This window comes from Arachis hypogaea, chromosome 20 (assembly GCF_003086295.3).
Source record: "Arachis hypogaea cultivar Tifrunner chromosome 20, arahy.Tifrunner.gnm2.J5K5, whole genome shotgun sequence".
NCBI classification, from domain to species: Eukaryota; Viridiplantae; Streptophyta; class Magnoliopsida; order Fabales; family Fabaceae; genus Arachis; species Arachis hypogaea.
This window is the reverse complement of record NC_092055.1, coordinates 113,122,841-113,141,658: the sequence shown is the minus strand read 5'-3', so window position 1 is coordinate 113,141,658 and position 18,818 is coordinate 113,122,841. Positions and strand designations below refer to the sequence as shown.

Genomic DNA, 18,818 nt, shown 5'->3' with positions numbered 1-18,818 from the left:
ATTATGAAATTTTATTTTTTCAATAATAAAATCCCAGTTTTAATTCCTTAAAACTTTGAATCAAAAGTCGAAAACCCTTGTATTGTATCTACTTCTAGCCTACCACAATTTAAAATTCATTTACAGTTTGCTGTCTTTCACTTTATTCAAGGTCAACTACATTATTTAAACTATATGTTATTTGATATAAAGTAATAGAAAATGTCACTTTAAGAATAACAAGTTCCCACCAGACGAAGATGGCAATTGGTAGACCGATTATGATTCCGTTATTAGCCTATAGAATGAAGCTTGAACTTTGTACGGTAACTGCAATTTGGTCTATTATATGTTTGATGAATTGTCACAAACACCAGAAACCAGTCCCTAGGAATAGGAAAGACCAAAGGCGCCTCTAGTTGTAAGCTTTGCTAGTTAAGATTCCAAAAACCAGCGAATTCCATGGTTTTGGAGATGAAGATGCTTCTTCTTTTGCTGCACTATATATATCACTTCAGAGCCAACCCCATTTCCGCACAGCTAAAAAAGAAAAGTTCTTTTGTGTTTTTTGTGTGAGTGATCAATCATTGTTCAAGAAAAGAAGTCAATCAAGATTCAAGCCAGTACTAAAAGCAAAGAAAATGGTGTCGAACACTGCTGGAAAGATCATACGCTGCAAAGGTAAACATGATTTGGCCATCGACTTTCAAAAATGTTATCTGCACAAATCAGTTACTATATATTTATATATAAATACATGTGTTGTTTAATTTATTTTTAACATATATTTTGTATTTAACATATATTCCGTATGGATGACTAATTTGTTGACTGATTTTTTATTTACACTTAGCATGATTGATTGAGTTTTCCTTGTTACCCTTTTTAGCCGTGGTGTTTTTCATTGATTGGTTGACTTAATGTATCTCCAATGCAGCTGCGGTGGCTTGGGAAGCTGGAAAGCCACTGGTGATAGAGGAAGTGGAGGTAGCCCCGCCACAGGCAGATGAGGTCCGTATCAAGATATTGTTCACCTCACTCTGCCACACTGATGTCTACTTCTGGGAAGCTAAGGTATAACTAGTGGTTCTACATGATTAAGTGCTACTATAATTTAACACAACATATGATGACATTGTCAAATTGGAACTTTTTCAGGGACAGACACCGGTGTTTCCTCGTATTCTTGGTCATGAAGCCGGCGGGTATGCACAATTTCCATTTGAATGATTAGTAACTTGTTTCTTATTTGTTTGTCCTGTTATGAACCATTTCTCCCAAAAGCATACTGTTTGATATAAGCATGTGAATGATTTTTCATATAACATACTCATGGAGTCATTGTGTTTTATCTCATTTTTCTTTTGAACTTTTTGTTTGCTCTCAGCATTGTTGAGAGTGTTGGTGAGGGTGTGACCGATCTCAAGCCCGGAGATCATGTTCTTCCGGTGTTCACAGGGGAGTGCAAGGAGTGTCAACATTGCAAATCAGAGGAAAGTAACATGTGTGATCTCTTAAGGATCAACACGGACCGTGGAGTGATGATCAGTGATGGCAAGTCAAGATTCTCAATCAACGGAAAGCCAATTTACCATTTTGTTGGAACCTCCACATTCAGTGAATACACTGTTGTTCATGTTGGCTGTGTTGCCAAGATTAATCCTGCTGCACCACTTGACAAAGTTTGTGTCCTCAGTTGTGGAATCTCAACAGGTTACAAATAGCTTCTCAGTTCTCTTCCAATCAATTGAACAAGTTTCTCTTTGAATTGACAATGTGAATGGTTTTGAACTTTTCATATTTGAAGGTCTTGGTGCTACTTTGAATGTTGCAAAACCAACCAAAGGTTCATCAGTGGCTATATTCGGATTGGGAGCTGTGGGGCTAGCTGTAAGTTGTCTCAATTCATAAATTGAAGAGGATACTTTGTTTGGTCGTAATTTTGCTTTTACACTTGTCCTAGGCGGCCGAGGGTGCAAGACTAGCCGGTGCATCCAGGATCATTGGGGTTGACTTGAATTCTAAGAGATTTACTGAAGGTGAGACCAGCAGTTACAAAGTCTATAACTTGATTACATCTGCTCCTGTTTCAAAACAAATATCATCCACATATATTCATTTTCTTAATGAGAAAGTATAGGGAACTAACTTCTAGTTGACCAACATTAACCAACTTTAGTTTTTAGGTTTATAATTTAGGATTTAGAGTTAAGGTTTATGATTTAAGGTCTATAATTTAAGATAAATAAAGTAATCTTAAAAAAGTTTGCTGATATTGGCCAAAAAAATTTACTTGCCTAGCATTACTCTTTTGCCATTGATCATCATGATATTGTGAGCAATGAAATATATTATACCAATGTCCATACTGATTGTGTTTATTCTTGTGTCCAGCTAAGAAGTTCGGAGTTACTGAGTTTGTGAATCCAAAAGATTATGACAAGCCTGTTCAAGAGGTTTGTGACCTTACATATGAACTATAACATGTCTTGGAATTTCACATTGCTCTTACTTGTACTTAATTAAATCCATTAATTTTAAATTCAGGTGATTGCTGAAATGACTAATGGTGGTGTCGATCGGAGTGTTGAGTGTACCGGAAGTCTCAGTGCTATGATCTCTGCATTCGAATGCGTCCATGATGTAAACTTCCTCAATCCTACTTATCATCGAACTCTTCTACTTAGGAGGGGACTTCTTCCAGTTGTGAATTTAAACTTTTGTGTGTAAATTTTGTAGGGATGGGGTGTTGCTGTGCTTGTTGGTGTGCCGAACAAAGATGATGCTTTCAAAACACATCCAATCAATCTTTTGAATGAGAGGACTCTAAAGGGTACATTCTTTGGTAACTATAAGCCACGTTCTGATCTCCCATCAGTGGTGGAAATGTACATGAACAAGGTTAGTTGATTTCATAATTAATCTATATAATGTTCACCATATTAATTTCAGATATATGGAATTTGTTTTTATCTTCTGATTTACCAAGTAAACATTTTCTGACTAAAATAATGTGTACAGGAACTTGAACTGGAGAAGTTTATCACACATGAAGTGCCATTCTCAGAAATCAACAAGGCCTTTGAATACATGCTTAAGGGAGAGAGCCTCCGTTGTATTATCCGCATGCCTGCATAAAATTTCTCTAATTAAGACTCTGTGGTGTGTAAAACAAGAATCTATATGAGCTTATATGTTATGGGAAAGTTTTCAAATATACCGGTATACTAGTATTTCAGTGATTTTTAACTGTTGATCTTAATTATATATATTGTATTATATTTTTTATAATTAAGATCAACGGTTAAAAATCACTGAAACACACCGGTACACTTGAAAGTTTTCCAATGTTATGCTGCGATTGTTCATACTTTTATAGGATTTTTACTGTATCCTCAGTTTCAAACTGCATGTGTTTGTACAGAACAGAATAAGATGCTCATGTACCGTTGTGTGTTTTTATTATACGAATCAAATATATATACTTCATTTTTGTGTATATGTTTACATCAAGACTCCAACATGCTGCAATGGAACTATTTTAAGTTGCAAATACAAAAAGAATTTCGCTTTGCAGTAGCTGCAAGATCCAATGCAACGGCTACAATAATAAATCACTTCTTGAATGGAAAAAAGTGTTAGGAAATAAGGAAAAACAAAATTGATACAAAAGGAATTAAATGTGGTTCAGTTTACCAGTTACCTCTACCGCAAAGAAAGCAAATAAATATTTCTATCAAATATGATAAAGATATAAAATAAGTGATAATCTATTTATAATATATTAAAATAGAGTTAAAGATAATAGTCTAATGCATTTTTAATCTTTTAGTTTTTTAATCTTATGTTCCATCAATATAGGTAGCTAATTGGCGGGATTTACTTACTACTTATCTAATTGAATTATTTTTTAATTTTTTTTATTTTTAATTGAATTATTTTAAAATTTTTTAATTTTATTTTTCATGTATCCTCATTATTATAATTTAGAATTTTTTTTTATTTTTCTTCTCACTCTCATGACATTTATTTTTCTTTAAGTTATTTTATAATTTTCATATTCTCTTACTCTTTACTTTTATACGGAATATTATATGTCTTCAATATTAATATTATTTTTTTCTATTTGGTATAAACATAATTCATTCTTTTTTATACTCACTCTTTTTATCTTTCTTATCATTATTATATAGAAATACAACTTAAAATTCTTTTTTTATTTTTCTTTCTCACTATACTCTTTTGTCATTTATTTTGTTTAGGTTACTTTATACCTTTTATATTCTCTTACTCTTTACTTTTATATAGGATACTATATGGTTTCAATATTAATAATATTATTTCTCTTTAATAAGTATAAATTGAGTAATAAAACATAATTTATCATCTTCTTTCATATTTACTCCTTATATTTTGTGTATAAATCAATAAAAACTTCACACTTCTTTATCTCTTCTTTTTACATAATATCACGCCTTTTATTCTTTTTTCTCTATTTTTACTAATATTTTACACAAGTATTTGATGAATTCGGTTACATTGATGATCACAACTCTTTTTTTAAGTTTACTAAACATATGTATTAGGTAATAAATTCCTAAAACACTAGATCTTTATACTTTTTTAGTTTTTTATTTTATTTTTGGTTTAATTGTATTCATTAGTTATATCCAGTGGCGGAGCTTAAAATAAAATTTTGGGGGGCCGAATAGAAGATAATTGTCAATATGTTTTGATATGGATCCCATTTAAGATAAGATCGTCTAACCTCATTTCTCTTATTTGGGTGATATTGCCAAATTTGAAACCTTTTTCTAGGGTCTCGTTCCAAAGAATTAAGGTCAAACTAATCAGATGCGATTCTTTGAACTTTTGAAGGTTGTATCTCACTTTTTTCGTGTTTCATTAAAGTAGAAGTACTATCTACAGGTTTTGATATTGTAAAAGTTATATGTTCTCCTTTTTAAATATTAACCTTCCTTTTAAAAAATGTATCAATTCTTTGATTTTTTATGATTATTTTATATAAAAATTTAAATATATTTCCTATAAAATATGTCAAAAAGAAGTTAGAAGGATAAATATTAAAATTTATAATATTTATTGAATTTTTTTTATCAATTTATACAACTACGATAGTATCAATACTTATTGAATATTCTAATATTTTTTATCATATAAAAAATTAAATTAAATAAACAATAAAATATAAAATAATATTAAATTACATAAATAAAAAATATCTAATTTTTTATATTTGAACTCAAAAGTAGAGGGAGTGTTACTTATTGAATAGAGAGCTACGTTCAATTCAGTCCAAATTCAACATGTTTTGAATGTTTAAACTAAAACTATTATGCAATAAAAGCAAGAGATGAAGATTGAACTTTAGTATTTTAAGTTATAGTAAAATATTTGAGCCAACTTAACTATTTTTTATTTTTTGAAGAAGTATTATTAATTTTTTTAACAAAAATTTGGGGCCATAGCCCCCTTGTCTCAACTAAGCTCCGCCCCTGATTATATCATTCATATATCATTTCTTTTTCTTTCAACAATTTATATTTTTTAATATTATCTATTTGTAATATGTTAAAAATATATGGTACTATTGTGAATAGTGAAAAATAAAATAAAAAAATTGAATGTTAATTTCAATTATATATCATGTCCTTTACAATTTTGTTTTTAATTTTTTTCATTTTAGTCTAATTATATTTTCATTAATTATATTATTCATATATCACTTCTTTTTCCTTTTAACTATTTATATTTTTTAATATTATTTAATTATAATATTATTAAAAATATATAGTATTATCGTGAATCATGAAAAATAAAATAAAAAAATTGAATATTAATTTTGACTATTAAAATTGTATTTCATCTAATAGTTTTATATTTGTACTATAATATTTAAATATAATCTAAAATAAATAAATAAATAAAAATGACTACTTATAAGAACAAAAATAAAGATAATAATATGAAATCAAATAGAGAAATTTGAATTGAGTATTTTTATAATTTTACTTAAAGTCAAACTTATTTATAAACTTTTAATTGTATAATTATTAAATTTTAAATTAATTTATATATTTTATACGATATATATCTATTTTATTTTCAGGAGTCTAAATCTAGTTACACTTAAATCAAAACCGCCAGTGAGATATCAAAATATGACCAAACACTCAAACTAACCTAATTATCAAATAATATATATTCTTGACTCTTAAAAATAAAAAGTAAAAAAGAATAAAATACTTTTCGGTAATATAAAAAGAAAATACAAAAGACTAACACAAATGACAAATCTCATCTTACCAAAAGAGAAAGACCAATAAATAAACTTGATACACAAAACAAATGTAGAAGAATTCTGAAAACACTAACCTAAGATTTCTTAATGGTGGAAGTTTCTGACCCACAAATATTAAATAACTCCCTAACTCGACACATTTTGAAGCATTAAACGTCTAAAGGCTTAATTTTATACAGGCAACGAATGTGAACAAGTTGGCAAATATTATCCACTGTTAATTATGCAATCGCACAAGTTGTACTCACATCAAATTAAAGTCTCTAATTTGAATACAATCAAATCACCAACTATATATATGTGAACACATACGATTCTACTTCTTCTTGCATTCACAACCAAAAAATAAATTTCAATTTGATCTTTGTTCATTTAAACATGCAAGTTTAATTTACACTCCTTCAAAACCACCATACAACTTGAATTATTTGATCATTTCTTCACAAAAAGTATATGGTAAATGATTTCATAATCAGTTTTCTATTTTGAGTTATTTAATTTTAGTCAATGTATTGAAATTACTGTAGTAACAGATATGAATAAGAGAGGGTAGTACCAGTACCACAATCAATCCAAATGATCTTCCATTTTTCCATTGGTAACAGTTAACTTTAGACTTTAGAGGTTAATAGGTATGGGATTGAGAGTCCAAGATTCTTGACCCGTGACTAAAACGTTTTGGTATCAAACAACAAAGCCCTCTTATGAGTAGCAGCTCACTACATTCCAAATAAAGCCCAGAATCACTCACACAATACTAAATTACAAGAACAAAAGAACAACTTATTTTGACATTTATGGCTACCCTCAACGTAAATCATTGTCCACAGCTTAAAAAAAAACAAGTCCTCGTATAGAATAGATTCTTCAATCACATGACTCTTGATCTTGTTACACATGTATATTTGCAGTTGTTCCTTCCTATATCGAATATTGCAATTCTTTCACGTCCCAATACAAGCCAGAAAATATACAATAAACTATTCATGCACCAATAATAATGACAAGGCCTACCTAAATAAGATCCACAGAAGAAAAGGAACTATATAACTCTGGTTATTGGCATTTATTGCCTCTAGTTTCCAATATGAATTATTATGCTATATGAAATATTATACTTAAATATTTATATTATTATATTTAATATTATTTATTTATTGTAACGAAAATTAATGAATACGAAATAAGATAAATTTGTATTGATTGATTTTTGTTATTTTTTTAAATATTTTTGTGAAATATATAGATATATAAACCCAATAAATTTTTGTAGGCAATACTTTCCTTTTTAACTCTCTCCTTTTCAACCTCAAAAACCTCTCGAGAAGAAACCAACTAGGGCCAAATTCCAACACCCTAAAATGGCTTCTAAGATGCTCTTGTTGTTTCTCTTTTTTGTAGCACAACAGCAATATAACTTAGTGAAAGGAGATACAACTTTGATAAAGAGAACTTGCAAGAACACAAAGTACTATAACCTATGCTTCTCTTCCCTAAAATCTGATCCTAGTAGCCCAACCGCAGATTCAAAGGGCTTAGCAGTGATCATGGTTGGAATTGCAATGACCAATGCAACCTCAACTTCTTCCTATTTGTCCTCTAAGCTTCTTAGTCCAAAAACCAACAGCACAACCTTAAAAATGGTCCTCAAAGAATGTGCAGACAAATACTCTTATGCTGGTGATGCACTCCAAGATTCGGTTCAGGAACTTTCTGATGAGAACTATGACTATGCTTACATGCACATCACTGCTGCAAAAGATTACCCAAATGCATGTCACAACGCTTTCAGACGCTACCCTGATTTGGTTTATCCTCGTGATCTTGCTCGTAGAGAAGAAGGTTTGAAGCATATATGTGATGTGGCTATGGCTATTATTGATAACCTTGATTGGTAGTATTTTGCATCCATTATGATTTGTGAGATATAACTTCTACTTTGAAATATCCAAACCATGCATTCTCTATCTTCTGAATCTTAATTTTCTGTTATTTCTGTCAATAACTTTGTAATAATGTATATATTATTTCGTGTTTTGTTTATTGTTTTTTGAGTTTTGGCCTAAATTTTATTAGAAACCTCATACGTTAATCTTGATAGTTTTAGAGTTGAGTTAGATTCTCCCAATAATATTAATAAATTGGATATTGGCTATGGCTGCTGTGAATGAAATCTACATATTATTATTATTAGTAATTAGCCAATTTGGGATATGTAAGGGCAGGTAGTTTTGCATGTTTATGTAGCGTGCCCCACTTGTTAGTGCTGGAAAAAGTTGGATAAGGATTATTGAGCAAATAATTTATGGCCTCCATTGAGATCAACTAATGTTAGTTGTATAATAAAATTAGCCTATAATCAGTCATCAGTACCAAAAACTTTGTTGCGCTTGTACGCATAATCCACACTATTTCGTACAACAGCAGCAGTACCAACAAGTACACTGAGTCGTCCAAATAATACCTGAGCGAGTCAGGATCGATCCTACGAGAATTGTGGCTTGAAGCAAGCTTATGGTTGTCTTACAGGTCTTAGTCAGGCGAAATTAGAAGGTTGTGGTTGTGAAACTATGAAGACATACGTTGTATGTGTAAAGCATGTGTTTTCAGGGATAGGAATGGATGATAGGATTAGATTGAGCGTTGGAGTTGCTTTGTCTTTTTGAAATAACTCTGGTATTACTGTCTTCTTTGCTTGTGAATGATCTTTTTCTATGGCAGGATGTAAGTGATCAAAGCCACGTCAATAGTCCTTGATCTCCTCTGTTACAGGTCAAACGCCATTGTCAGTGGTCATTCAATCTGACGGAGGGTGAAACTCTAGCAAATCATTCTCTTGGCAATTCTACTCAAAGCGCCATAGACAAGGTCGAATCTTTCGGATCAGAGAACGCTGCTTCTTTGGATTCTAGCCTATACCACGGAGATCCTAATCTCCCCAGAGATTGGCTGAACTGGTGTCTCGAGAAGTTCCCAACGAAATCGTGGATTAACTGTTTGAGAGATGTATAAACATAGCTGTTGGTTCGTGCTTTCCGACCAAGTATTCACACAAACCCAAGTAGACGCAAGTGTTTGTCAGGCATGTTCATCTTAATGTGATGAGCAGAGCCAATTTGTCAGATCGTCCTGTTCATCATGATGAAGATCGGATATACATCTTAGAGATAGATCAAACACGGATCGAAGAAGAAATAGAAATACTTTTATTAATTTATAGGACTCAGCAGGGCTCCTCCCCTCAACCTAAGAGGTTTAGAAATTCATACTGAAGATAAAAACAATGTAGAAACATGAATATGGCAGACCTCCCTCCGTGGGAGGTGTAAAAGGTTCTCCAATCTCCTGAATTACATGAATAAGATAACTTAAATACTAAACAGATGACTAATAAGGGTAAAACAGTCTATTTAGTGCTAAAATTCACTTTTGAGACCCACTTGGTTAGTGTTTGGGCTGAACTTTAATGAGATCCACGTGCTATGAAGTCTCTTGGGCGTGGAACGCCAGCTAGGGGGTCCTCTCTGGACCTTTGGACGCTGGGCTCTGCTCTTTGGGCACTGGATGCCTAGAAAGGGGCATCAAGCTGGCGTTGGACGCCGGTTTTGGGACTTTAAATCCGAAGGAAAGTATGGACTATTATATATTGTTGGAAATCTCTGAAAGTCAGCTTTCCCTAGCCGTTGAGAACGCTCCATTTGGACTTATTTAGCTCCAGAAAAGCTCTTCCGAATGCAAGCAAGACAGATCTGGACAGCATCTGCAGTGCTTTCTCTGTCTCTGAATCAGACTTCTACTCCAGCTCCTCAATTTCAGCCAGAAAAATACTTGAAATTGCCCAAAAATACAAAAACTCATAGTAGAATCCAAAAATGTGAATTTTAACACTAAAACCTATAAAACTCAATAAAAACTAAACAAGAACTACTAAAAACTATATGAAAGTGATGTCAAAAAGCATATAAAATATCCGCTCATCACAACACCAAACTTAAACTGTTGCTTGTCCCCAAGCAACTAAAAACACAGTAAGATAGAAAAGAGAATTAAGATACAATAAATTTCTAAGTTTCAAATGAAGCTTAGTTAAAATCAGGTGAGCGGGACTTAGTAGCTTTTTGCTTCTGAATAGTTTTGGCATCTCACTATCCATTGAAACTTAGAGATGTTGGCATCCTTAGGAACTTAGAATCCAGATGATATTATTGACTCTCTTAGTTAAGCTTATTTTGATTCTTGAACACAGCTTTTTAGAGTCTTGGTCATGACCCTAAGCACTCTTTTTTCCAGTATTACCACTGGATATATTCATGCCACAAACACTTTACCTGGGTGAACCTTTTCAGATTGTGACTCAGCTTTGCTAGAGTCCCCAGATAAAGGTGTCCAGAGTTCTTAAGTACACTCTTTTTGTTTTGGACCACGACTTTAACTGCTCAGTCTCAAACTTTTCACTTGACACCTTCACGCCACAATCACATGATTAGGGACAGCTTGGTTTAGCCGTTTAGGCCAGAATTTTATTTCTTTGAGTCCTCTTATCCATTAATACTCAAAGCCTTGGGCCTTTTACCCTTGTCTTTTGGTTTAAATGGTTACTGGCTTTTTCAATCTGCCCTCCTTTTCCTGCATTTTTGGGTAGTAATAGATTTTTCTGCTTTTTATTTTTTTCTTTTCGCCATTTTTTTTTCTTTCTTACATGCATATATTTTTTTTTTGCAACATGCTTTTTATTTTATTTTTTGCTACTTTTTCTTGCTTCAAGAATCAATTTTCAGATTTTTCAGATTATCAATAATATTTTTTCTTTTTCCTTACTCTTTCAAGAGCCAACATTCATAAATTTTAACTTCAAATATGCACTATTTAATTATACATTCAGAAAACAAAAGCAAATGACATCACATCAAACTAATTAAACTAATCTTATTTTAAACTTGAAATTCATGCATCACTTAATTCTTTTCAAATAAAAATTTTTTTATTTAAGTAAAGTGAGAGATATATGGAACATTTTATAAAATATATACTAAAATATAAAATACATGTTAAAAATAAATTAAACAATACATGTATTTATATACAAATATATAGTAGTTACTAATTAATTTTAATAAACAAATAATATTTTTTATGAGAATTATTTGGGAGATCATAGTAAAGAAAATAAGGAAAAAAATGTTCAATAATTGTTTCATGATGAGTATCTTTGGGAAAGAAAAATGTTCAATATTGTAAATTCTCCCAATTTTTTCTTGTTTTAAAGTGTGACTTTTATTATATATTTTTTATATAAAAATGATATGTGTATGTAAAAAAATAGTTATTAAATTAATTATTATATATTTATATATAAAAATATGTATTATTTAATTATTTTTAATGTGTATTTTATATATTAACATATATTTTAAATGAGTGGTTAATTTAGTAGTTAATTATGTTTTATGCATACATAGCATTAAGGTTTTAAAAATCGAATCAATTATTGAACCGTTCTAATTACTGATTTATTGGTTTATTAATTCAACTGATTTAATTATGATTTTACTGAAATAATCATTGTATAATAAAATAATAAATAAAATATAAATGAACACACTAAAATATAATTATAAATTTTAAAAATATAAAAATTAAAAGTGCAATACCAATCAAAATATGATAATTTCATGTAAGTACAATATAAGAATCACGAAAAAAAAAAAACTAAATACCAAAATTTTTATATGATAACATAAAACACAAATAATATTTATAAATTTTAATTGTATTTAGTTCTTAATTTTTTTGTTTATTATTTTAAAATGGTTAGCTGACAATTAATATTTGTCTTGAACCAAATAAGTTTAGTGGCGTATTAATCCAATTGAATTGGTCGATTCTGTTTTGTGCTAACTTTTTTTTTTTTTTTTTTTTTATGGTAACCATGGTAAAATCCACTATTTCATTTCTTTTTCCTTCTGGAGTTACCACTATTTCATATTTTATATTTTTTTGTCAGAGCCACTATTTCATATTTAATCGACTATTGTTTCGGGTTCGGGATATGAATGAATTTGGGCTTGCACAATTTTATGGATCTATCTTTAGCCTGAACGATTGGTTAGATTAAAAACAATGAAAAGAAAAATGGTCTTCGAAGTAGTTTGGACTATGGACAGAACAAAAAGAAAAAAAAGGTTCGGACAACAAATCTATATAGTGAGATAATTCAATTAACTGCACCAATTTTGAAAATTTGTTCGTGGCTTTTTATTAGATCATCTTTTCTATGACTAATCATGGATGTAGCGAAATAATATAAAAAGAGAATAGTATTGGGCAATTTCATGCAATGCTTATTGCGATCGAGAGCTAGCAGAATATATAATTTTCCTATTGTCTATTGATATAAGAGACCTACGATCCACAAACCTAAACCCTCTGTACTATGGTGCTTTCCTGTTTTCAATTATTTATTTTAGGTTTTTCATGATTTCTTTTAAGAGAAAAAGTGTATTTATTTGAGTAAAAAAGCCAGATCCCTGCTTCTGCAAGGTAACCAATTGCCACAAGAACGAACAATAATAACTTTACATTATATCACAAAAGTATACATAGCAATTCCCAAAGGCCATTGATTTCTTGTTCAGCCTTGGCTGCATTTTTATTGCATGGTTGAGAGAGCGATTATGGATACGACATAGCAAGAGATGGACATCAATCATCATTAGACTATTTCTTTCTTTTAGATTTTACCACATCACAGCAAGTTAATTGACATATATTATTGTACTAAATATAAGCGGTTTTTTAATTAATTATTAAATTGAATTTTACTAAATATAATAAAAATATTTTATTATTTATGGCTTTTTTTTTTCCGTATAGAAGTGAGACAAGATACATTAACATTATAATTTTTAGTATTTTTTAAAATTATAGAAGAAACTAAAATTGGAAGTTCAATTTCTAAGAGTATAAAAATCAACTCTAAAAGTACAAAAATAGAATTCTTTGATTTTTGTATTGAGTTTTATTTCTATACTTTTAAAATCAAAAGATTTAATTTATGTATCTAAATCAAACGATGTTACATTTGAAATTAATATTCTAGCCATCCATAAATCTAAACAATACTATTATCTACTTGATTCTATGTGGGCAACTATTTCCAAGGTAGGACTCGTCCTTCTGGTGCTCTTTCCTTGGACGAAAGGGGTGATACATCGTCTTTTCATAAGAGCGGCGGTGATGGACACCTGTAAAGGGACTCCAACGCTCAAGTAAGAAAGAGTGTGAATTATTCAGAAAGAATATGGAATGAATTGCGTATCTTGTGACTTAGTAAGTCACTCACATATATTGAGTTGTTTTGAGACGGTTATGCGTATCTATTGCTTGTTTCTCGAAGCCATTTGGCTAATATTCCGGAGCTTGGATTTTAGTGGTTCGGTTGGAGATATTTTTGGGGAGGCAGTTTCCGATTCTGAGGTTGTTTAAGTTATTTTGGACCGACTTTTAAAAAATGGATCAAAGCCCCCAAGCTTAACCTGTTTGAGGAGCCGAAGTATAAACAGATTGAGCTTTTGATTTATACCTTGGACTCGGAGTAATGGAGCCCCCGAGCTTGACTTTGTTTATTGGAGGTTTTGAAAATTGAGAGAGCTTGATGTTTTGGTGGTGAATTAAAAGTATATATATTTGAATTTCGAAATAAATGTTTTTAGAGGAGAGAGCAGATATATGAAAAGACACATGTAGTTAATGTGTCTAGAAAAATAAAACGGTTGTGATTTATCGTCCGTTAACTATGTGATGCACTTTTGATAAACGGCACTAATTGGTTGGGATTTTTTACTAGTATCTTAGAGTTGTGTGTATAGTGGGTTAGTGGGTAAAAATTTGGACTTTGATCCATACGAGTCTTTTGAGTATTTGCTGAAGATGAGTAGAAGAAGTTAGTGATTTTGACTCAATTTCTTTTCATCTTACTATTTTCATTGTATTTTTGGAATGGAAAAAGGGAAGAAAGGTGTGTCAGGAAAGAAAACTAGGGGTCGAGGGAATAAGGAAGTTGTCGATGAAGGGGATAAGATTGTGGAAGAAGTATTTGTCTAGGATCCAAATGATCCCTTTGCATGAGTTTCTGATTCGGCGAAAAAATGGGTTTCTATTTTTAATTATGAACGTAGTATCTCTCAATTAGGTCTTGCATCGTCATGAGTTAGGAAAGGTGGGAGTATTAATCATAGGTTTTTGTCGTGTAACGTTGTTGATTGTGTATACCACCGTAGTGACGGTTTCGAATTTTTCTTCATGTATAGCTGCGTGTTTGTGGAATTGGGTGTGAGGTTCCCTTTTTCAGAGTTTGAATGTGGGATATTGATGCAGTTAAAGTGTGTGCCTTCACAATTACACCCAAATTCTTGGGCGTTTATGAGGGCATTTTAGGTATTAATGAATTGCCTTGAGATATAACCATCATTAGAGGTATTTTTTGCCTTATTCCAGTGTAAAGGTGTGAAGAGAGGAGTTGGTTGAATTTGGCTAGTGCTCCTGGCCGTGCCATTTTCAGTTTGTATAGATCATCTTATAAGGGCTTTAAATCGATGTTTTTGAAAGTTAGTGTTGTTGAAGATAAATTTCCGTAGTATGTTTATGACTGTTTGTTGGAGAAATTTTCATTGTTTTGTTGTCCGAGACCTAGGCAAATACTTGGGATGGAAAAAATGGAGTAGGAAAATGAGATGATGGTTGAATTTTTAGTAAAAAATATTTCTTCTGCTGATTTGTTGTCTGTGGAACTTCTTGAGTTGGAGTCTGATAAAGATGCTGTGTCAGAGTACATAGGTAATATTAGGTTTATTTTTGAATGATCTGTTGTTTTGATTTGATGTTTGATGTGTATTTGTTTGTTATAGGTGAGAAAGCTACGAAGGTGACTTCTAGTAGTTTGCGGACATTTTTTCGGACAAAGAATGTTGAGAAGCAGGGTTCAAGTAGTCATCTCAGGGCTGAGAAAGGTGTGGAAGTTGATCAACCTACTCATAATAAGAAAGTTAGTTATAAAAGGAAGAGGGTGGACGGGAAAAAAGAGAGGGTCGTGAACCTGGATGAGGGCAAGGTTAGTGGGAAGGATATAGACTTGGAGCAAGTGAAAAGGTTTACTAAGAACCAAAGGATGCTTCATGGGTATAGGAGTGACGAAGATTTAACCTCGTTATACAGTGAGCATTTTCCTTTTTCTATAGTTGCTGATGAGTATAGCCAGAGTCCTTTTGATGTGAAGCTTCTCCATGATGTTGGGGATGTTGATATCTCGCAATATCTACAGGTATGTTGTGTTGTATTTGGGGTAAGTTTGGTGCTGGTTTTGTTTTCTTACCGATTTGCTGATGAGTATAGCCAATTTGTTTTTTGTATTTTTCAGGTAATGGGAGCTCGACTGATGTGTATTGACCGAACTCAAGAGCTTAAGCATGCTCGTGATGCCTTTGATAAGGCGTCTATGAATAAGTTGATGCAAGAAATCGTCCTAGTGAAAGAGAATAAGCTTCGTGATACTTTGGACTTGGTGAACTCTTTGCAGGAGAAATTAACCTTCGCTAAGAATGCTGAAAAGAAATTTGAAGAAGAAAAAACTGCACTTGAGGCCAGATTGGTGGTGCTTGGCGTTGAAAAGAAGCAGCTTGAGATTGATAAGGAGGATCACGGCCTTGAGATGTTTGCTGCCGGGTTTGATAGGGCTGTTGAGCAGGCGAAGCTTTTGACACCTAATGTGGACTTATCTTTGATGGATCCGTGCAAAGTTGTCGTCGGTGGGGCATTGGTAGAAGATGAAGAAAATGGTGGAGAGGGGGAGGGTGAGAACCCGAATGCCCCTTAGGCATTGTAGTAGTTATGATTGTTTTTGTAATGAACTTTGAATACTGTTGGCTTATAATTTTAGTAAAAAAGATGTTGGTTTTGTAATTTTGGATTGCACACTTAGTGCATGTTTAGTAAGTCATTGTGTTTTGTTCTTTTCTCGCGAGATGATAGTGTATGTTAGTATGTTTAGTCAAACAGTATAAAAGATAAATGTATTACTGATACGAGATGGTATGCCTTGTTGAGTTGTTAAACTAGGAACCTTTATTAATTATAAAGGTGCGTGGGGGGGGGTGTGATGAATGAGATTTGCTCGATGGTCTAGATTTTCTCTCATAGAAATAAGAACTTCGTTGTAAGCATAGCTCCAAACCAACAAACAATTCTCACATCAAAAATTTGGTTTTGTCACATGTACAAACCCCAATGAAAAATAACTGAAGTATTTGAACTCCGGGTCGTCTCACAAGGAATTACAATGAAGTGCTCAATTATTGGCTATGAAGATGCAAGGGGGTTTGATTTTATATTTTTGCAAGAAAATAAATGGCAAGAAAAATTAAATTACAAGAAAGTAAAATGATAAGAACTAATAAAATAAAGGAAAAGTACTCTTGACTAGACATAGGTAATTGAGATCACCATCCTTGTCTACAAATCATATATTGATAATTATGAGGAACCAAGCTCATTAAGTCTACTTCCAAAAGCCTTAAGTACGTAATATCTACTCCTAGACTTGAAGTACGCCAAATGGCTTTGATCACATCAATCCATAAGTCCCAACCTATCTACTAATTAGATTAGTAGTAGGTTAGTGTCAATGGATATCGAATTGATCACCAAGGGTTCTCAAATCACCAAATCAATGAGACCCAATGACTCAAGGCCACTCAATTCCCTTAGCCTAGGCCAAGAGTAAAGGAAACTACTCAAAAACTAGTGAAAGCATTTTAACAAACACTTAGAGTGCAAGAAAAGTAAATATCATAAAATGCTAGAATTAGTGAAACCCATGACTACCACAAACAAGAAATCAACAATAGCAATCAAGATCAACATAAAAGAGACATGGAAACATAAAATTGCATTAAAAGGAATCAAGATCCAACAATGGTTCATCCACATAAAAGAGAGCAAAATAACAAATTAACAAGAGAAACTAAGAAGATTAAGACAATAGAACACTAGAATATAATGAGAATTAAAATCAAAACAATAATTGAAAGAGAAATTTGAGAGTGATTAACCTAACTTTACCCTAATTTCTATCCTAAATCTAGAGAAGAGAGAGCCTCTCTCTCTAGAATTCTACCCTAAAACATGATGAAAATTAAACTATGACTACTTGGTTCATTCCCCCCTCAATCCTTAGGTTCAATAGCATGAGAAATGAGTTGGATTGGGCCCAAAATGAGCTAGAAATCGCCTCCAACGAGTTGCCCAAAGTGGACCCACGCTGCTCCATCAGCGTGCACACGTACAGTACGGGTGCGCGTCCCTAGATGTTACGAAACTATAGCATATTTTATATCATTTTGAAGCCCCGGATGTTAGCTTTTCAACGCAACTGGAACCGCCTCATTTGGACCTCTGTAGCTCAAGTTATGATCGATTGAGTGCAAAGAGGTCAGGCTTGACAGCTTTACGGTTCCTTCATTTCTTCATGAGTTCTCCCACTTTGCATGCTTTTCTCCTCACTTCTTCCATCCAATACTTGCCTTATGAACCTGAAATCACTCAAAAAACATATCAAGGCATCGAATGGAATTAAAGTGAATTGAATTTAGCTATTTTGAGGCCTAAAAAGTATGTTTTCACACTTAAGCATAAATGTAGGGAGAATTACAAAACCATGCTATTTCATTGAATAAATGTGAGAAAAGTTGATAAAATCCCTCAAATTAAGCACAAGATAAACCACAAAATTGGGGTTTATAAAATCTTCCCACACTTAAACTAAGCATGTCCTCATGCTAAGAATAAAGAAGGACAAGAAAAGGGGTATGAACATTTATTCAATGCAAATAAACTATATGCACCTATCTATATGAATGCAACTAAATGCAAAATGATTCTACCTACTTGGTTAAAAGTAAATCAATCCCCAAGAACATATATGAACAAGTAGGGCTAAGATCATATGATGATTCATGAATCCTACCAATTCAAATATCAAAATGAAGCACAAATAGACTTGCAAGAAGAAAAGCTCATGAAAGCCGGAAACAAGAAATTGAGCATCGAACCCTCACCGGAAGTGTATCCGCTCTAGTTGCTCAAGTGTATAGGGTCGATCACTCAATTCTCTTCTACTCATGCTTTCCAAGATTTGTTTTTCATCTAACAATCAACAATTATTCAATGCATGCATACATTCATCATGAGGACTTATTCATAGGTTGTAATGGGGCTAGGGTAAAGGTAAGGATGCATATGGTCAAGTGAGCTTGAAATTTGTATCTTTGATTAGCCTAAGCTCTCACCAAAAACATATAACAACCTATACAATTCTAATACACAACTTAGCTACCCATGATTCCCACTTTTTCACATACTCATGCATTCTTTTTAATTCACATTCTATATGCATTATTTTTTTTTATTGAACTTTACTTTGGGGCATTTTTGTGCCCTTTTTATTTCTTTTTCTCTTATATAT

At 32.1% G+C, this 18,818-nt stretch overlaps 2 protein-coding genes across 2 annotated transcripts; both read left to right on the top strand.

Annotated features, from left to right (window-relative positions):
- Positions 1–57: 57 nt before the first annotated feature.
- On the top strand, positions 58–3,481 carry LOC112784122 (alcohol dehydrogenase). Its single transcript, XM_025827241.3, has 10 exons — positions 58–660; positions 917–1,053; positions 1,138–1,184; positions 1,367–1,692; positions 1,787–1,869; positions 1,943–2,018; positions 2,374–2,435; positions 2,527–2,622; positions 2,719–2,880; positions 3,001–3,481. Exons 1-10 carry the CDS (start codon positions 621–623, stop codon positions 3,115–3,117), a joined length of 1,146 nt encoding a protein of 381 aa, XP_025683026.1. The 5' UTR covers positions 58–620; the 3' UTR covers positions 3,118–3,481.
- Positions 3,482–7,561: 4,080 nt separating this feature from the next.
- Positions 7,562–8,344, top strand: LOC112784708 (cell wall / vacuolar inhibitor of fructosidase 2). Its single transcript, XM_025828002.3, has one exon. The coding sequence runs from the start codon at positions 7,663–7,665 to the stop codon at positions 8,197–8,199; it is 537 nt and encodes a 178-aa protein (XP_025683787.1). The 5' UTR covers positions 7,562–7,662; the 3' UTR covers positions 8,200–8,344.
- The last annotated feature ends 10,474 nt before the right edge of the window (positions 8,345–18,818 follow it).